The sequence below is a fragment of the Macaca thibetana genome, chromosome 14 (assembly GCF_024542745.1).
Source record: "Macaca thibetana thibetana isolate TM-01 chromosome 14, ASM2454274v1, whole genome shotgun sequence".
In the NCBI taxonomy this organism is placed as follows: domain Eukaryota; kingdom Metazoa; phylum Chordata; class Mammalia; order Primates; family Cercopithecidae; genus Macaca; species Macaca thibetana.
The window spans coordinates 53,487,716-53,506,028 of NC_065591.1; the positions used below are offsets into that span (position 1 = coordinate 53,487,716).

Consider the following 18,313-nt stretch of genomic DNA (forward strand, 5'->3'; position numbering starts at 1 on the left):
GGTGTGTCTGGGGAAGGATAGACCCAGGTCAGGCTCAGTCGCTCCACCCACACAGCGTGTCTTTGGATAGGTGGTGGGGGCTGTGCAGACCCTAAGTCCCTGGAGAAGTGTTGAGGGGAGTGGGTAGAGAGGGCTCTCCCCACAGCTGCCAACCCAGGCGGGATGACAGGCACTTGGATGAGTAGAGACAAGCCGCTTCCTTTGGAGTTGAATATGCATCTGACTTTTCCAGAGGAAATGCCACTCAGACTGAAAGAATGTTGGGAGGCTCTGTGTGTGGAGGGCTGGCTCTCGGTGGCCTGGCAGCAGGACAAGAATCCTGGAGGAGGGAACAAGCTTTTCCAGGGACCGGCAAAGAGTGGAGGCTCCCAGAGGAGCCCCAGAGGTGGGAGCTGTATATATTGGAAGGGGAAGAGGGAGGATAGGAGGAGAGAGAGAACTCCAGGACTATTTCCTGAATGAGCAAGGCATGACAGGCACTAAAGGGTTAGGAGCAGTGTTCTCCACTGGGGTGCCAAGCTCTGCTTGGGGTGCATTTTCCTCTTTCCTAGGCTGTGTGACTTAGGGAAGAAAATTAGTGGGAGCAGCCCCAGGCGAGCCAGGCCTTTGCAGACATTAGCACTTCAGAATAATAATAGCTGGCACCGAGGGGCTCCTGGCTCCTGCCTGGGTTTTTCCACAGGGCAGTCTCTGCAGTGGGTCAGGCTAGAGCCCCTCAGTGAGGTTTGCAGCCCCCACCTCCTGGGCTGGCTGAGAGTTTCCAGTGTAGCATCCAGGAAAGACTGGAGGCGCCCTGTTGTGTTCCAGACAAATGTGCATCTTACAGGCTTCTGTGACTGGCCTGGTTTTAAGGTCAAAAAAGGACTCTCAGGAATGGGGAAAGCCTGACTTGGGAATCCTGTAGGATAAAAGGGAGGCTGCCTGCTGCTCTTCCTCAGGGCACTGTTCCTAATCCTGCAGTCACCTTGTGCCAGGGCCAGCCTTGTGGACCCTGCCCTCCTGCAGCAGGCACAACTGGCAGTGCTCCACCTCCCTGAGAGTTCCAGAGCTCCCTCCTGCCTCACACTGCCACCTCCTGCCTCACGCTACCACCTCCTGCCCCCTGGCTGGGGCCCTGACCCAGCCCACCCACTCCCAGAGAGAGCACCATAGAGCACTGGGTTGCAGTTGAGCAGAAGTTGGCTTGAGTGCAGCTCTGCCACTTCTTCTGATTTTGGCAAGTGACTTCATTGTACTGTCTCAGTTTCCTCATCTGTCAAATGGGGCTTCTCTTGCTTACTTTGGAAGACAGGATAGTGTGAGGATGAGCTGAGGCGATGGATGCCCGGGGGCCTAGCCCCCAGGGGTAATTGAATTGTGTCTATTTTTTTTTTTGTCCCTTGCAGTCTCCTTGTCCTTGTTGGTAGTTGGCCCATCCTGGGCCCTCTGTTGGTTCCATTACAACTGTCCTCCTTCTTCTTGTCTTCCCCTCCAGAGCAGAGGGCTCTAGGATGAAGCAGGAAGTTGTACTGTTGGTAATGGGCAGGGCACTGGCTCAAGCCTGATGTTCTGGGCCTTTTCAGTAGAAATGTATTCATTAACAAATGGACCCATTGGCCCACACTTAAGCTCAGGAGAGGCCATCCTTTGAGCTCCTGCCGTGAGTTAAGCACTGCAAATAGAGATCCACTCTAGGGGTAGAGTGAGTGGAGGCCACTAAGCACTATGCAGCTGTTATCTCCTTAATCTATCCAGTAACCTCACGAGGTTCCCTGCTTTACAGATAAGACCCAGAGAGACTCAGTAATTAGGCCAAGATCACCTAGCTTGTAAGTGAACGTGTATTAGAACCCAGGCATGTGTGCAAAAGCCTGTCTCAGCCCTACATGGCCCCAGATACACTTGTGCCATATGGTCTTGACTTGTGACTGAGCAGTATGGCAAGTGCAGCGACAGAGCCTGTAGAGGGGAGTATGGGGGCCCAGTGGGGAGTGGGGAACTGTGCCTGGACTCTCCCAGTGTTGGCACTGCAAGTCTGGCATCCCAGGATGCCCCTAGCCCTGGGTGAACCAGGACCTTGGCCACTTCACCCACACTGCTGGCTCTTTACCAGAGGACCACCTCTGCTCAGGAGGGTGCCTGGGCCAAGCTGCTTCCCACCCATGGGTTCTGGGAACAGTCCCACATCCAGAAGAGGATATTTGTTTATCTCACAAATTATACCATCTGTTCATCCTGGGAGCGCTCAGGGCCTGGCATGACCATGCCACCCCCAGGGTGCCAGGAAATGGTAATCCACAGATAACATGCCCCACCCAAACCTTCAGTGACCAGAATGTGTACGGGGCTGGGGCGCCAGAGCCTGGCTCAGCCAAGAGACCCTGTTCTGGTCCCTGTGGCTCAACATCCTTTGGAATGCACCAGTACCTCCCCACTGACAACCCCTCTGTCACCTTCTAGCAATAAGATGCTGAAGGCTTAGGAGCAGAGCTGACTGTGCATGGAAAATCTAAAACAGAGGAGATTGGGGCTGCTGGCTTGTATGGAGGGAAGCCACATGTACTAGTTTGCTAGGGCTACCATCACAAAGTACCCCAACCAGGATGACTTAACAGAAATCTGTTCTGTCACAGTTCTGGAGGCTGGAAGTCTGAAATCAAGATGTCAACAGGATTGTTTCCTTCTGAGAGCTATGAGGGAAGGATGTGTGCTCTTATAGATGTGTGTGTAAATTTGAGCTTTTCTTCCTTCAACACCGTTGGGCTCTAAGGCTCTATGACCAGTGGTTCATCTACTCATCAGTTCATTATTTCTGTTATTTTTTTTTTCCAAGATGGGGTCTTACTGTCTCACCCAGATTGGAGTGCAGTGGTGCGATCTTGGCTCACTGCAACTTCCACCTCCCGGGCTCAAGCGATCCTCCCACCTCAGCCTCCCACGTGGCTGGAATCACAGATGCATGTCACCATGCCCAGCTAACTTTCTGTTATTCTTTTCGTGAATGGCAGCTGTGAGTCAAGCACATGCTGGGGGAATTAGAGTCAGAGACTGCTCCAGAACTCATGTTGAAATTCAATTGCCTTTTTAACAGTATTAAGAGGTGAGACCCTTAAGGGTTATTTAGATCCTGAGGGCTCCGCCCTCAGACATGGATTAATGCCATTATTGTGGGAGTTGGTTTCTTATAAAAGGGCAAGTTTGGTCCCCTTTTCTTTTGCCCTTTCTTGTGGCCCTTTCACCTTCTGCCAGGAGATGATGTAGCAAGAAGGCCCTCACCGGATGCTGGCTCCTCAATCTTGGACTTCCCAGCCTGCAGAACCATGAGCCAATAAATTTCTGTTCATTATAAATTACCCAGTCTCGGGTATTCTGCTATAGCAGTAAAAATGGACTAAGATGGTGACTGACCTCACAGGGTGGCTGTGAGGATCTGAGAGGCATACTGTACTTAAAGCCTGAAGCAGGTGCATGCAAATGGTTGGCACTCTCTAAACCTCCACTCTTGTCCTCCCCTCCTGCACAGTGTGCAGAGCTCTGAGGACAAGTGCATCCTATTGGTGGAGGACCTGAGCCTCCACTCTGCGTGCAGTTGACCCTCACTTCTTGCCCTGAAGATGTTCTCTTCAGAGCCATGAGCTTGAGAGGAGCTAGGGGAAGGCCCTGGCCCTGGAGGCATCTATCCCTGGCAGCCTCTTCCTTTGGGCCTCCAGTGAACAAGAATGTCTGGGATTCCAGAGAAGTGTGGGAAATCCAAGTGCCCGGCCACTATGAGGAGTGAGGTACAGTAGCAGAAGCGTCCCCAAGAAGCGGTGCCTCTGCGGGCCCCACACAGACCCTGGGAAAGCCTCTAGGGACTCGCTTGTTGTCTGCTCCCTCCTCCAAGTTTTGACTTCTGCTCTCTCAGAGCCTCTCTCCTCTGATCAACTCTAAACTGGAAAATCGAAGACTCAGAATGACTCCTTTGCCATTTTCCACTATTTCATGATAGTGTCAAAGCACCGGGGCTGCTTCCAGCCCAATGTTCCTGCCAAATCTATGCCGTGTTCCCGGTCAGCCGTCTCTCCCACCGGCTTCTGCGCTTTCTAAATATAGTTCCCTCCTCGGGACAACAAAGAAGCCATCCTCTGAATGACTGCATTCCCCACAGCCAGCTTCTGGGCTGTCTGTCAGATTTCCCCAGCAGGATGGGAGGGAGGAGTGGGGGCAAACAGGAGTGGCCAGGACTGGAGAGGAGCTGCTGAAGTCCATGCAGCAGGGTGCTGTCTTCCAGCCATATGACATTTGGGCCCAGACGCCCGGTGGCTATGACCTTGACCGTGAGTTCCTGCCTTCTGCCTCTGGGGATGCATGAGGCCCAGGGCCCTGTCCTGGGCAGGTGCTACTAAGTTGTGACTGAACACGAGGAGAGAGAAATGGTGATCTCCCCAGCAGGAAATGAAAAGAGTCTGTTGCTCCACTCCCGTCAAGCTGGGTGACCTCTTGGCAGATTCTTTCCTTCAGTCTCAGTTTCTACATCTGTGAAGTGGGGATAAGGACTATGTCAAGGAGACTAGAGAGAAATTGTGCCAGGTGGCAGGCACTAGTGGTCCTATCTGGCCAGGGCTCTGCATGCATGTGATGGGTTGCAGGCGTAGCCTCTGAAGTGCTTTTTGGTGCGCCTTTCACTTTAGCCCGGTGCAGAATGGAGTCCCTCTTCCAGTCCCAGAGCTAAGACGTAGAGGCCCTGCAAGGTACTCATTCCTTACTAAAACAAGACCCCAAGCCCAGAGCCCCTGCCTTCCCTCCCAGGCCTCTTACTTCTGATCTCAGCTTCTCAGCCATCCAGAGCCCAGTCGGATGCTGAGGCCCCTTTGACACCTTGGCTCAAATGTGGACAGAACCCTTGAGCACAGCTAAGAGCAATTATAATTATTGAAAAGAATAAAATCTGGATTTCTCAGCTGTGGGCGTGGCTGTGCTTGGAGGGCACTGACACATGTCCTCTCCACCCACCCACTCAGTTCTGCTAAGGGTAGAGGGCCTGACCTCCTCCTCAGGTCTAACAAACACCGGGAAAGGTGGGGCCAGCCCCTACTGCTAGCGGTCCTCAGGAGAGACTCAATGCAAACAGCTTTACTGGATGGAGATCCTGGCCTTTGTACAGTAAAAGGTCACTCTGCCCTGGGACTTGCCTGGGGTGGACATACAGGCCGCTGCCCACCTGTTTGACACCCTCAGGATGTAGGTAAGTCGGAACTAGATGTCTGATCCCCAAGTGCTGACCAGGACAGAGATGTCAAGTTTTGGTGGATGCCTTAGGGCCCTGTTGATTTAGACCTTCCTTTCTGCTCACAAGCTGGTCCCCTGGCAGGGGTGCACCATGGCGGGATCAGGCATTGGATATGTGGAGGAGCAGATGCATCGCTATCTGTTGCTATGGCCACCGTTCACTGAGCATGAACTCCATGCAACAGCCCTGCAAAACAGCTCCTGCCTTCATCTTTGTTTTTAATAGAGGTGGAATCAGCAGCCCAAGGTTTCACAGCTGTTAAGTGGCAAAACTAGGATTGAGTTTGTGCACCTTCGAGTCCCGAAGTTTCTAGTATGACCATAATTCTTAAAGAGTGTGTTCCTGCTGGGAATGGCAGTTGCACATCCAACCAGACAAGCTGGTGGGCTTGATGATAACAAAAGCCTCAAGCTTTCTTGAGGGGAATCATGCGGAACTAACCTACCAGTGCTCCTTGCTGATACCCCAAAGGAAACCAGGAGCTTTGGCATATTTAGATTTTTCAAAGGTCTTTGGCAAAGTTCCATGCCAAAATTTTTTTCCTTACCTAGAAAAACAATTAAGTTTGAAGGGAATGATTTGTCATGCACAGGAGCCTGCTCAGGGAAAGGAAGATATTCCTAAGGATGAAAATGCACTTGTCTTGATGGATAATTGTAAATCTCAGGGTCTTACAGGAATTGATGCTGGAAGAGTCTTAGCTCATATTTTTAATTAAAGATCTAGGAGAGGAAATGTATAGTGAAAATCCCAAGTCTACGAAGGCCTTTTGGGGTAATGAGAAGCCAAGTTAATGGAATGTGTTTTTTGCACTAGTTCTCAAATCATTGTTGACGATCAGCATTTTGTTAGCCTGTTTGCCACAGTAAGATCCAAGTGCTTTCACCCACTCAGCACGGATTTATTGTGTGCCCATGATGTTCCAGGCACAGTGCTGGGCATAGGCCTGAGTGTGGTGTTATTCTGCTTTACAGAAGGGCTTTACAAAAGCATATGGTTTCATCTTTTTCCTGCTTTTGTTTATGGTTCTAACCCTTGCTTGTTTTAGAAATCATTATGCAAAGAACAACTGCATTCTTTTTAATGTCTGCGCGGAGGGATTTTTCTGTGAAATGACTGTACAATAATAAGTTCCCTCTTGTTGGACATTTCTGTTATTTCTGGATTATAAATAATATAACAATATAGCCTTAAATACCCTTGTTCTCAGATATTTACATATATGGACAAGTGTTTCTGAGGGTAGTCACCAGGAAGGGAAATTATTGGGTCAAAGGACATATACATTTAACTATTTCATAGATGCTGATGGATTGCCTGCAAAAAAAACAAAACAAAAAAAACCTTCAATTTTAATTACCCCAAAGCATTTGGCAATATCTGTTTCCTGAAACTAACACTGAATATTTTATTAGTTTCCTATTGATGCTGTAACAAATTACCACACATTTACTGAATTAAAACAACACAAATTTATTATTTTCCGGTTCTGGAGGTCAGAAGTTCAACACAAGTCCCACTGGGCTAAAACCAAAGTGTGGGCAGGGCTGCATTCCTCTCTGGAGGCTCTAAGAGAGATTCTCTTCGTGATGCGTGGCCCCCTTCCATATTCACAGCCAGCGATGGCCAGTGGAGTGCTTGTGACATCTTGCATGATATCACTCTGACACTGACTCTTCCTCTATTCCCTTTTCCATTTTTAAAGTCCCTTGTGATTCCATCAGGTGCTCCTGGAAAATCCAGCGTGCACTCCCGAACCTTCAGGTCAGCTGATTAGCAGCCTGCATTCCCTCTGCCTCTAATTTCCCCTTCCTATGTAACATAACATACCCACAGGTTCCAGGGAATAGGATGGGAACATCTTTGGGGGTGCCATTATTCCTCCCACCATGGAGACATTCAGCCTTTCTAATTTTTCCATTCTAAGTGGAAAAAAAATGATATTCTGCTCTTTTAAGTTGCATTTCTTGATTGATTTCATTGGTGAGGTTGAATGTCTTTCTATTTGAAGAGGCAAATTTCTGTTATTCTAAGTTGTCTGTTCATACCCTTTGTCTCCTTTACTACTGGGTTGCTCTTTCTCTCTTTCTTTTTCCAATTGAATTATGAATTTCTTAAGGGCAGAGGCCTCCTCACATTCACCTTTGTGTCCCCAGTCCCTCAAAATATAGCTGGTTCAGAGAAGGGATTCTGTGCCTCTTGGCCCTTCCTTTCTCCCAAATGTCATCCCTCCCACTCCACCTTGCCATTCTGCTTTGGAAAGAATGTCAGGAGGCTTCCGGCTGAACAGCCTGAGTTGTGTCTGTTCACAGGAGCGTGTGCTGGGCTGAGACAAAGCGCATCTGTGATTTGCTGTTAGCCCTGGGACTTCTCTGGCCATTGGGGTTCTGGCTCAGACTCAGTCCCTTCACTTGGGCGGCCGTTCACCCTACTCAGAGCCTCGGTTTTCTTATCCGTAAAAACAGCGATGGTGTCGTGCCTGACATTTGAGGGGTGCTGGGAAAGTAACTGAAACAAAAGTATCAATGCTTTGCAAGGGAGCGCCCTGGTTGCTGGGCCGGCAGCACTTGCAGTGTTGATCAGAGCAGCAGAGTCCCTGGAAGGGGACTGGAGGCAGCTGCCGGAGGTCCAGGCCTGCCCAGCCAGGCTCTCCCAGGTGGGGCTCCACACCGGCATTCAGGATGGGAGGATGCTCTGTGTTAGAGGGGGCAGCTGGTCCTTCCCTTCCTTGACCCTTTCAGAAGGTCTGCTGGGCCCCAGAATACCAGGCCTCAGGAGGGTCGTTCTCACCTCTGGCTGCTGCATGTGGAGCCCTGAACCCCCTTGGCTCAAGGGCTGGTGGTGGAAAGAGACTGTCCAACCTGAACTAGTCACATTATCTTGGAGGGACTTCTCTGCCTCCATTTCCCAGCTGGCAATATACAGAAGGCAGTCCCTACCTGCTGCCTGCGGGGAAGAGTCACTGAGGGAGATCAGGGCTGTCAAGCCTGATACCTCAAAAGGGCGATCAATGGCCATTCCTGTCATCACGTTCCCTCCTCCCCTGCCCTCCTTCCCCTGCTTTAAAGCTGCCGGTTCCTAGGCCTGAGCCTGACAGCAGGTCCAGGAGCTGAAGTAGCCCTGCTCCTGCCAGTGACCGGTGACCATGGCAGGCCACAGTGCCTTCAGCCATGCCTCCCTGCTCTGTGACTCAGGCCTTGGAGTGGACAGATTTCCCCCACTCCCTCTCTCCCTATTTCTCCAGCCAGGCAGGGCTGGCAGCCACGAGGAGACAGCACCTGGGCTGGGAGGGCTGGAGTCCAGCCTCTTCTAATTCATTTCCAAGCTGGCAGCTGCCTTTGCCTCTTGTGGGGACCCTAGACCCAGGACCCTGAGGGCGCTCCCTGTGGGCAGGGCTGTGGCTTTGTGGCAGGGTCCCTGGTGATGCCCCTCTGCTGCCTCCCAGTCTTCACAGTCAGCAGAGCCCTTGGCGCCTGGCTTCCAGCCTTTCCTGTGCAGTCGGGCGGGCCTGGACCTCATTAGCACTTTTTATTAAATCCATCTGTTCTGTGTGGAAGACCAGCCTTGAGTCCCTGTGCTCCCGCCCTGGGTGTGGGCAGGGGGAGAACTGTGCACAGACGGCGATTGTGTGAATTTGGTGTGGGATCCTCCAGGCTCTGGGCCGCCAAGCCTGCTAGGCATGGAGATGCTGAAGGGCAGTGTGGCCACGCAGGGCTCAGGAGCACCTGGAGTCTGGAGGCCTTTCCTGACCCTCCTGAGCCTATGGGGTCAAGAGTGGGGAATGGAAGCGGCCTGGCCCTTCCTGGGCACTGTGGGCCTGCTGCTGTGCTCCCCATTGACACATCTGCTCCCTGTACCCTTCCCCAGGAGTGCATCATCGATGAGGACTGCGGGCCCAGCAAGTACTGCCAGTTTGCCAGCTTCCAGTACACCTGCCAGCCGTGCCGGGACCAGCGGACAGTGAGTATGCCAGGGCCTCTGGGACTGTGGCACCTGGGTCTCGGGCACCTGGGGGAGAAGGCCAGGGGCCCCAGGGTTCCCAGCTGGGCTTCCCAGAAGAGCCTCACCATGATGGGGAGGACCTAAGAGGGCTCCCCAAAGGACTGACTCCTGGAGTGAACAGGAAATCGTTCCAGTCTGGGATGACAGGAAGCCATCTGCAGACCCAGGGCCACTCCCATCCCACCCCATGTCCTCCGGTCATGTTGTTTGTGTCACTGATGGCAGAGAAGAGGAGGGACGGCCAGGCACCGTGGCTACACCCATAATCCCAGCACTTTGGGGAGACCAAGGCAGAAGGATTGCTTGAGGCCAGGAGTTCAAGAAGGGGAGGGAAGGGAGAGGAGGTGTCCCTACACCTGTTCCTTCCCCTGGGGATGACCCATCCTAGTAGACAAACAGAGACGTTCCTGCAGCCCCCAAGCAGGGAGAGCGGCAGCTGCTCTCCTTCTGGGCCTGCACCCCACCCGCCAGATCTTTCTCCCAATCTGCCAATAAGAGAGGGCAGAGGGACGGGGCAGGAAGAGGCCAGGGCACTGCTCCAGTGTAGGTTACACTGGGAAATGTGAAGCCAGGGCAAAGGAGACTCTTCCTCCACCCAACAGGCATTTTGGACGAAGCCACATGGGCTCGCAGACTTTTCCTCATCATTTTTCCTTATTCAGACAATAACACAGCATGCTAATAAGTTTGGAAAGTCAAGCAGTTCTTATTACCTTACCCGGCTGTCTGTGGTGAGGCCACTGCTGTTGCATCTCCCAGCCATCCTCACTCAGTGCCATCAGTGGGCACAGCCGTGGGGACCTCACTTTGCTCTCTAACTGCCATGCCCTGTGTGGCTGCAGGACCCTGGCACCCACCGGCCATCCTCATCTTGGGCTGGCTTGGGCCTTAGTTTAATCGGCTCATCATTGGGCCTTGCCTCTTTGGGCCTGGACCTAGGGACCTAAGGAAAAGACAGAAGGGCACAAGTCTGTGGGGACCACAAAGATCCCCTGCTGTTCTTTGCAAAATCTTAAGCTCCATGAGTCCTCCTGGTATCATTTTTCCAGTGTTCTGACCCCATGTCTCTCCAGCCAAGCTCCCACCTCTGTCCCGTTGACTTTCACTGAAATCTCAGCCTGGTCTACCTGTCTCTACGAGGGAGGATGCAGGTTGGCCCATCTGTGGTATCTTCAGGCTGGGCTCTCAGCAGGCCCCCAGTCCCTGAGCCACCGGCTCTAGGCTCTTCCCACCTGTCTGCAGCTCTGCACCCGGGACAGTGAGTGCTGTGGAGACCAGCTGTGTGTCTGGGGTCACTGCACCAAAATGGCCACCAGGGGCAGCAATGGGACCATCTGCGACAACCAGAGGGACTGCCGGCCTGGACTGTGTTGTGCCTTCCAGAGAGGTGAGTGGCTTCCCCTCAGATGCAGGAAAAACCCTGTCCCAAGCTCAACCAGACTGGGCCTCCTGGGGCCACGTCCATGCCAACCACATGGGTTCGCGTCCCACATCTTGGGTAGGCTCCCAAATGCTCATCAGTGTGTGCTGCACTCCCACAGCCTCTGCCCAGAGTGGAAAGACCACCTCCTTTTTTTCCCCCAGAAAAGTTAAATGACTTCAAGATGCAGAAGCCCAGTCTGGAAGGAACCCCCAGATGGGTGGGACTAGCAGCCCCCTCCCTCCCACCACTCCTTATTTCCCAGGTTCCTTTTCCTGTGAATCACCCACTTCCACTCCCATCTTCCATCCTCACTGCCTCTCCCAGGTGAGGTCTGCTCAGGCTCTCTCTGCCCCCATAGGGCTTTTGAAAAATTCTCATTTGCCACCACCCCAGCTCTGCATCCCCAGCCCGCTAGTCCTCCCCGTACCTGCCGCCTGCGTGATCTTCCTAAAGGGCTGCTTTTTGGGTGTTGCTCCCCTGGGACCTGCAGCAGCTCCTGTTGTCTCCCACGTTGTTCCGACCCCTTAGGCTGTCTTGCGAGGCCTCATGCAGCTCCAACTTACTTGTCCTCCTTTTCTCTCCACTACTCCTTGGCCTATTTGGGAATTTCACCGGCCCTGACATTTTCCACTGAGCTCAACCCCAGGCCTTTGCTGGTGCTGTGCCTGGGCCTGAATGCCTTTGCCCCACTCTTAATTTCTCCAGACTTTCTGGCCCTCAGGCTCTAGCAGAAGTCCACTTCTTCCAGGCAGTCCTCCCTGCTTCAGCCCTACCAATCATTCCCTCCTGAGCCCAGGCTGCCATTCTTGTTTCCTATCATTCCATGTCTTCAAACCTGCACTTTGGGGTTGACGGTGGGAGGTAGGAGGTTGTGCTCCATTTCTTTGCCCCTCCCCTCGGAGCCCTTCTGCCTACACTGGGCACACAGGGGTGACTCTGGGCTGGTTCCAGGCCTGCTGTTCCCTGTGTGCACACCCCTGCCTGTGGAGGGCGAGCTTTGCCATGACCCCGCCAGCCGGCTTCTGGACCTCATCACTTGGGAGCTGGAGCCTGATGGAGCCTTGGACCGATGCCCTTGTGCCAGTGGCCTCCTCTGCCAGCCCCACAGGTGAGGCCCCCTTTCCCTCCCTCTCAGGGAGCCAAGGGCTGAGGAGGTACCATCCAGCAGGGGCACAGGAGCAGAAGCAGGAGCAGGTTTGCCCCGGGAGAGATGTAGATTCCCTTTAGGATTGGTTTGAGGTCGTTGGGTCATGCAGATGGAAGGGTCCAATCGGCAGTCAGTTCTGGGGCTCTGGAGCCCAGGCTGTCCAGGAGGCACAGATCTGGGGCTCATCCAGCTGGTGGCTGAAGCTTCATGAGTGGATGGCCCAGGGAGAGGGCATGGAGGGAGAAAAGCCTGGGCTCCCTCCCCAGACCCATTGCAATGACAGATACACAGAGAAAAAGGAGCTGGCAGAGAGGCCACAGGGAGGCCAGGAGTGGCCACCAAGGTGGAGGGCACAGCCCACAGTGTCTGAGGCTGCTGAGACTCCGTGAGGCATCAGGCTCAGGCCTGGCCAGCTTCTCAGGGCACATCTCCCTGTCCTCCCTGCAGCCTCTACTCAATCTTCTCTCCCAACAGAATCCAGGGCTGCTGGGCAGACAGGCAGAACTCCCATTCCCCATGGCTGTGTGCAGTGGCTCACGCCTGTAATCCCAGAGCTTTGGGAGGCCAACACAGGATTGCTTGAGGCCAAGAGTTCAAGACCAGCCTGGGCAACATAGATCCCATCTCTACCAAATACACTAATTTTTTTTTAAAAAAGGAATTCTTCCTCCCCACTCCCACAGAGGTCCGTGGCTCCCTGCATGTGGCTAGACTACACCCCAGGGTCAGGCTAACTCCTGCCTGGAGGCCCGAATGGGCCAGGGTCTTTGAGGAACTGTGGTGCTGCTATACAGCCCTCGGGTCCTGCCCCTGGGCTGTGAGGCCTGAGAGTCACAGGAGGTCAGGCCTGCGCTGGAGGAGGGAAGCTGCCCCCCACCAGCACATTCTCCCAAAGTGAGCCTCCCTCAGCCATCATTTTAAGATAGATGTTGATGGGAAGTGAAGTGTCTCTGTTGAAGAGACAGGAGAGGAGGGGGTGTAAAGGTGAGGCTGGGAGCCCCACAGAGTCAGGGCACCTTAGCTTTGGGCCTGGGCAGGCTCCCATGTTTACAGCCTGGCTTTGTCCCATCTCTCCCCAGCCACAGCCTGGTGTACGTGTGCAAGCCGACCTTCGTGGGGAGCCGTGACCAAGATGGGGAGATCCTGCTGCCCAGAGAGGCTCCCGATGAGTATGAAGTTGGCAGCTTCATGGAGGAGGTGCGCCAGGAGCTGGAGGACCTGGAGAGGAGCCTGACTGAAGAGATGGCGCTGGGGGAGCCTGCGGCTGCCGCTGCCGCACTGCTGAGAGGGGAAGAGATTTAGATCTGGACCAGGCTGTGGGTAGATGTGCAATAGAAATAGCTAATTTATTTCCCCAGGTGTGTGCTTTAGGCGTGGGCTGACCAGGCTTCTTCCTACATCTTCTTCCCAGTAAATTTCCCCTCTGGCTTGACAGCATGAGGTGCTGTGCATTTATTCAGCTCCCCCAGGCTGTTCTCCGGACGTCACAGTCTGGTGCTTGGGAAAGTCAGGCAGGGTTAAAGACAGGACCAGGCTGCCACCCCTGTCCAGATTATTGACTGCTTTGCCTCTACCGGTTGGCAGACAGCAGTTTGTTCTACATGGCTTTGATAATTGTTTGAGGGGAGGAGATGGAAAGAATGTAGAGTCTCCCTATGATGGGTTTTGGGGAAATGTGGAGAAGAGTGCCCTGCTTTGCAAACATCAACCTGGCAAAAATGCAACAAAGCAATTTTCCACGCAGTTCTTTCCATGGGCATAGGTAAGCTGTGCCTTCAGCTGTTGCAGATGAAATGTTCTGTTCACCCTGCGTTACATGTGTTTCTTCATCCAGCAGTGTTGCTCAGCTCCTGCCTCTGTGCCGGGGCAGCGTTTTCATATCCACGATCAATTCCCTCTCTCAGCACAGCCTGGGGAGGGGGTCATTGTTCTCATCCATCGGGGATCTCAGAGGCTCAGAGACTGCAAGCTGCTTGCCCAAGTCACACAGCTAGTGAAGACCAGGGCAGTTTCACCTGGTTGTGACTCCAAGCTCAGTATTCTCTCCACTACCCCATACCAGCTTTGGTGCCACCAAAAGCACTTCCCAAAAGGAAGGAGAATGGGACTTTTCTTTTGAGGCATGCACATCTGGAATTAAAGTCAAACGAATTCTCACATTCCTCTGAAATTAAACTTCTGTTAGGAACAGCAGTGTTCTCACAGTGTGGGGCAGCCATCCTTCTGATGGAAACAATGGTTTTGACACTGTCCCTCTTTGGTAGTTGCATTAGTAACTTTGAAAGGTACATGACTGAGCATAGCATATAGGTTAACTTGCAGAAACAGTACGTAGGTAATTGTAGGGTGAGGATTATAAATGAAATGTGCAAAATCACTTAGCAGCAACTGAAGACCATTATCAACCACGTGGAGAAAATCAAACTGAGCAGGGCTGTGTGAAATATCGTTGTAATATGCAGACTGCGAACACTGAACTCTACGCCACTCCACAAATGATGTTTTCAGGTGTCATGGACTGTTGCCACCATGTATTCATCCAGAGTTATTAAAGTTTAAAGTTGCACATGATTGTATAAGCATGCTTTCTTTGAGTTCTAAATTATGTATAAACACATGTTGCATTTAGAAATCAAGCATAAATCACTTCAACTGCTCTTCTGTAGTTCTTGGATTTCTTTTCCCTCTTGACTTTGAATAAATGTAAAATCATTTCAGCCAGAAAAAGTAAAATAGAAATGACCTGTATTAAAAATTCTTCCATAGAAGCAAATTTTCCACACAACCGAAGCACACCTCTTTCAGCATCAAAATATTTTAGAAATCTTAACTATTTTTGGATGGGAATTTGTCTTAAAGACTGGAAATGCTTCACTGCCTTCTGAAAGGACAAATGGAATACGTATGACTTTTTTTTAGGGGAGCCTTCTTTAATCAAATGCAGTTTTGGGCCATAACACAGTAAGATCCTCAAGGACCATAATATTAGAGCTACTATATTGAAGTTAGCTGTGTGGCAAGTGCCAGATTACCTATATTCATTCATTTAATCTTCACTGAATTCCATGAGCATTTTCTTCATTTCATGGATGAACAAATGGAGTTGCAAAGAGATGGACAGAATAGAAGTCAGATGAAAACAGCATGTAGTACAGTATGTCCAGGTTATAGTGATTAAGATCAAACAGGGAGCTGTTTCCTATTCAATGTCAAAAACCATCAGGACTACCCTACATTCTTATTACTTAACAGATACCTACTGAGAGCCTCCTCAGAACCAGATGCTGTGGTACGCTCTGCGGTGCCAAGCTGACCCAGATAGCGTCCCTACCTTGAAAGCATTCCAGTCTAATGAGGGAGACACAGCCAGAGCAAGCAACGACAAAACAAAGACAGTCAACCTGATGTGGGAACAAAGGTGTTACGGGAGCCTCAGTGGAGCACATGGGGAGAGCTGGCATGGGAACTGGCTCTTGAAGATGATAGGAGTTTATCAGGAAGCCAGAGGGCACAGGAGAGGGCTTTCTGGACTGTGGGCAGAGGGAGGGAGGCACAAGGGTCAGGTGCCATGTAGGGGAAACTGCAAGTCATTTGCAGTGGCTGGAAGGCAAGGAAAGCTTGAGGAAGTGTTTGGAGAAGAGGCTAAACATTATGTCACCCAAAAAATGAAAACATTGTGGTAAATGAGATAAAGGTTCCTCCATAGTTGTATATGCAGGTATAGTAGGCTGCTCCATTTTGTCATGATAGCCACAAACTTTTAAGAACATGAGAGGCTTTTCAAAATGCTTAGCTGAAGCCAGCATCTGAGTAGTTGGAGTGTCTCCTTTACTCAATCTTCAGTGAAATGTGGGAGGGGCTGGGTGGAGGTGGTGCTTGAATATCTTGCTGCTGCTCTCTCCCAGAGCCAGAGTTCCTGCCAAGCCATGGCAAATGCTATCAGGTAAACTGCTCAACAGCTGTTCCCAGTCCCTCCAGCAGCTAGGGCTGGCCCCATGGTCATGGAAATGTAAGGGGAGGGCTACCAGAGTTTCTGGAATTTTTTCCCAATTGACAAAAGGAGTGGCAAACAAGAAGGGAGCCCCTGCCCTCCATCCACTTCCCCTGCCTTTGAGTATGGTGCTCAGGAGGTGACATTTGGCTCTGGGGCAGCCATCTGGTGATCATGTGATCAACAGGGTTGCACTCCTTAGGTCACTGGCATTGCTTGGCTCATGGCCCCCTTCATCTTCAAATCCTGCAATGACAGTTCTGTCCTTCTCAGGTGCCAGCTCTCAGGCTTTCTACAGCTGGGAAAGGTTCTCCACTTCTGGAGAGTCATGTGATCAAATTGCGCCCACCTGGATAATCCAGAATAATCTTCCCATGTCAAGATCCTTAACCTTAATTGCATCTGCAAAATCTCTTTTGCCCTGTCAGGTAAATAATCACAGGATACAGGGTTTAGGACATGGCCCTACCACAAGAAGAGTCTGAGTCCTCGACATTGAGGAGGAAATCAATCCTGGTCTCCACCATCTCTGGACACCTTAAGTAAACCACCGATATTATTATTGATAAAGCTGGTGTTAGCTTTTCTGTTATCTGAAGCCAAAAGCATTTCTGACACCGGAGCTATTTGCATGATGAACCATAGCCTGCAGGGGAACAAAGCCCAGCTGGTTCTCTGGGCCTGTGGGGAGGGAGGATGAGGTTGAAGAGGGAAGGGAGGGGCCTGCTGTAGTGTGAGGGATGAGGACAGGATGAGATAAAAGGCATTAGGTATTCCTGTGGTCTGCGCATCTTCACCAGATAAGAAATGCAATTCAACTATCTGGAGATTACTTTTTGATAGCTATGCTTGGTTTCTAAAATCAGGACAAACAGCCACGGAGCTAGGCCCCTGCACACAGGGTTTGCTGAAAGTGGCCACCTCAGCAGCAGCAGCACAATTGCCCTGCGTAAAGATGACCAAGGGAGGATGAAATCCCCTTTTGGGAGACTGTGGTGGTTGGAAAACAGATTCTTCCCCTCCCTGACACTCCGTTGAGGAAGGAGAGATTAGATTTTATTCCCTTGGCTGAAATCTCTGAGGGGAACTTTGAGACACTTATGGAAGATCAAATTGAGGGTTGAAGACTTGGTAGGGACTAGTGCAGCATGGGATAGTGATATGCACTGCAGAGGAGTGTCTGCCAGCAGAAGGTTTACAAAAGACGCAGTCAGATTTCGTAAGGGACACCCAATGCTGTTAGGAGTTGGGTTCTTTGCTGATAGGACCCGCAGGGCATCTACCTTCATGTCTACAAAAAAGTTACTAGTGACCAGGCAGAAGGGGACAGTAACCTCACCAGCCCCACTGCCAAGAGGTGGTAAGCACATGTCTTTCCCCGGCTCTTCCTGGCCTTGTCCACCACCAGTCAAGCTAGTGCAGGAGCTGCCAGGGACAGCACATCTCGGAGGCACTATGGAGGTTCAGGGGAGCTTTGAATGAAACCACTGAACTTTAAAATCAGATTGTCTTAATAATGCAAAATGACTTAAAAGTTACAGGATTGCACTCAGCGCTTGAGTGCCTATACAGTATACAGCACTATACTGCCCAGTGCATGTATACAAATGCATTTGACAAAACAATTGGCAGAGTTATGAAAAAAATGTAAGCATTGGGTATTTCTATCTCCATAAATCATACTCTTCAAGCAGGTGACTTAAGCAGTATAAAAGAGGCTGAAAACAGGTGGGGAGAGGGCAGCTGGGAAACATGGAGAGCAGAGGGAAGGGGAGCTTGGTGCCCACCTGTGAGGCAAGGTTTTAGGGTCCAGTAACAATTTCCGACCTGGTGAGCGGACACTCACAGTTGAGACCAATTCTCTTGTGCAGGTGAGCTGGTGAGGAGGTGGAAAGAAGCAGTGCTGTCCTGGGGAAGGGGCAGAGCATTCCTCTCAACTCTCTTTTGCCTTCCTAGCTTGACCTACTGATGGCTGCACTCTTTCCTAAATAGTAACACATGCTCCAATGCATGCTTGAGTTTGTGCAGTATTCTTGTTTCTGAAGGTCAAGTTGTGACAATTAATGCTGTATCTAACCAAATGATCACAGCCTCCCTCTTCCCCATGGGAACTACAATCAAGAAGAATCTTCCAATTTCATGTACACTAAACCTAGGTGGCCACAAGATTCATTTGGGCCACAAACTCCTTTGAAACCCTCATAAAAACTGTCCTACTATCTCCCTGGTAAATCACACATACACACAGTTTTGCCTTTCAGGACATATGGCCTTATAAGATTTTGACTACTAGTGACCAAAATGTCGGTGTTTTTCAAAAATTACACAGGATTAAGACGGAATAGTTTTATTTAGCAAACAAAAAACTTGCTAATTCAGAGTATCCTCTAGTCCACGTACTGTGGTTTAGACTGCATTTGCAAAATTAGGGCCTTGACGCTGAACAAAATAAAATCCAGAGGAAGAACTACAGTATCCAATCAAAAAGGAAGTACTAGCAAA

General features: G+C 51.1%; 1 protein-coding gene across 3 annotated transcripts in view; it reads left to right on the plus strand.

Moving 5' to 3' along the window:
• Positions 1 to 14,477, plus strand: part of DKK3 (dickkopf WNT signaling pathway inhibitor 3) — a 46,745-nt gene extending 32,268 nt beyond the window's left edge. For all 3 annotated transcript variants that reach the window (XM_050757439.1, XM_050757437.1, XM_050757438.1), the window contains 4 exons: positions 9,116 to 9,208; positions 10,493 to 10,637; positions 11,625 to 11,781; positions 12,900 to 14,477. In XM_050757439.1, the coding sequence (XP_050613396.1) occupies positions 9,116 to 9,208; positions 10,493 to 10,637; positions 11,625 to 11,781; positions 12,900 to 13,122 (618 nt within the window). In that variant the 3' untranslated portion in view covers positions 13,123 to 14,477. The remainder of the gene's footprint in view (positions 1 to 9,115; positions 9,209 to 10,492; positions 10,638 to 11,624; positions 11,782 to 12,899) is intronic.
• Positions 14,478 to 18,313: the final 3,836 nt, after the last annotated feature.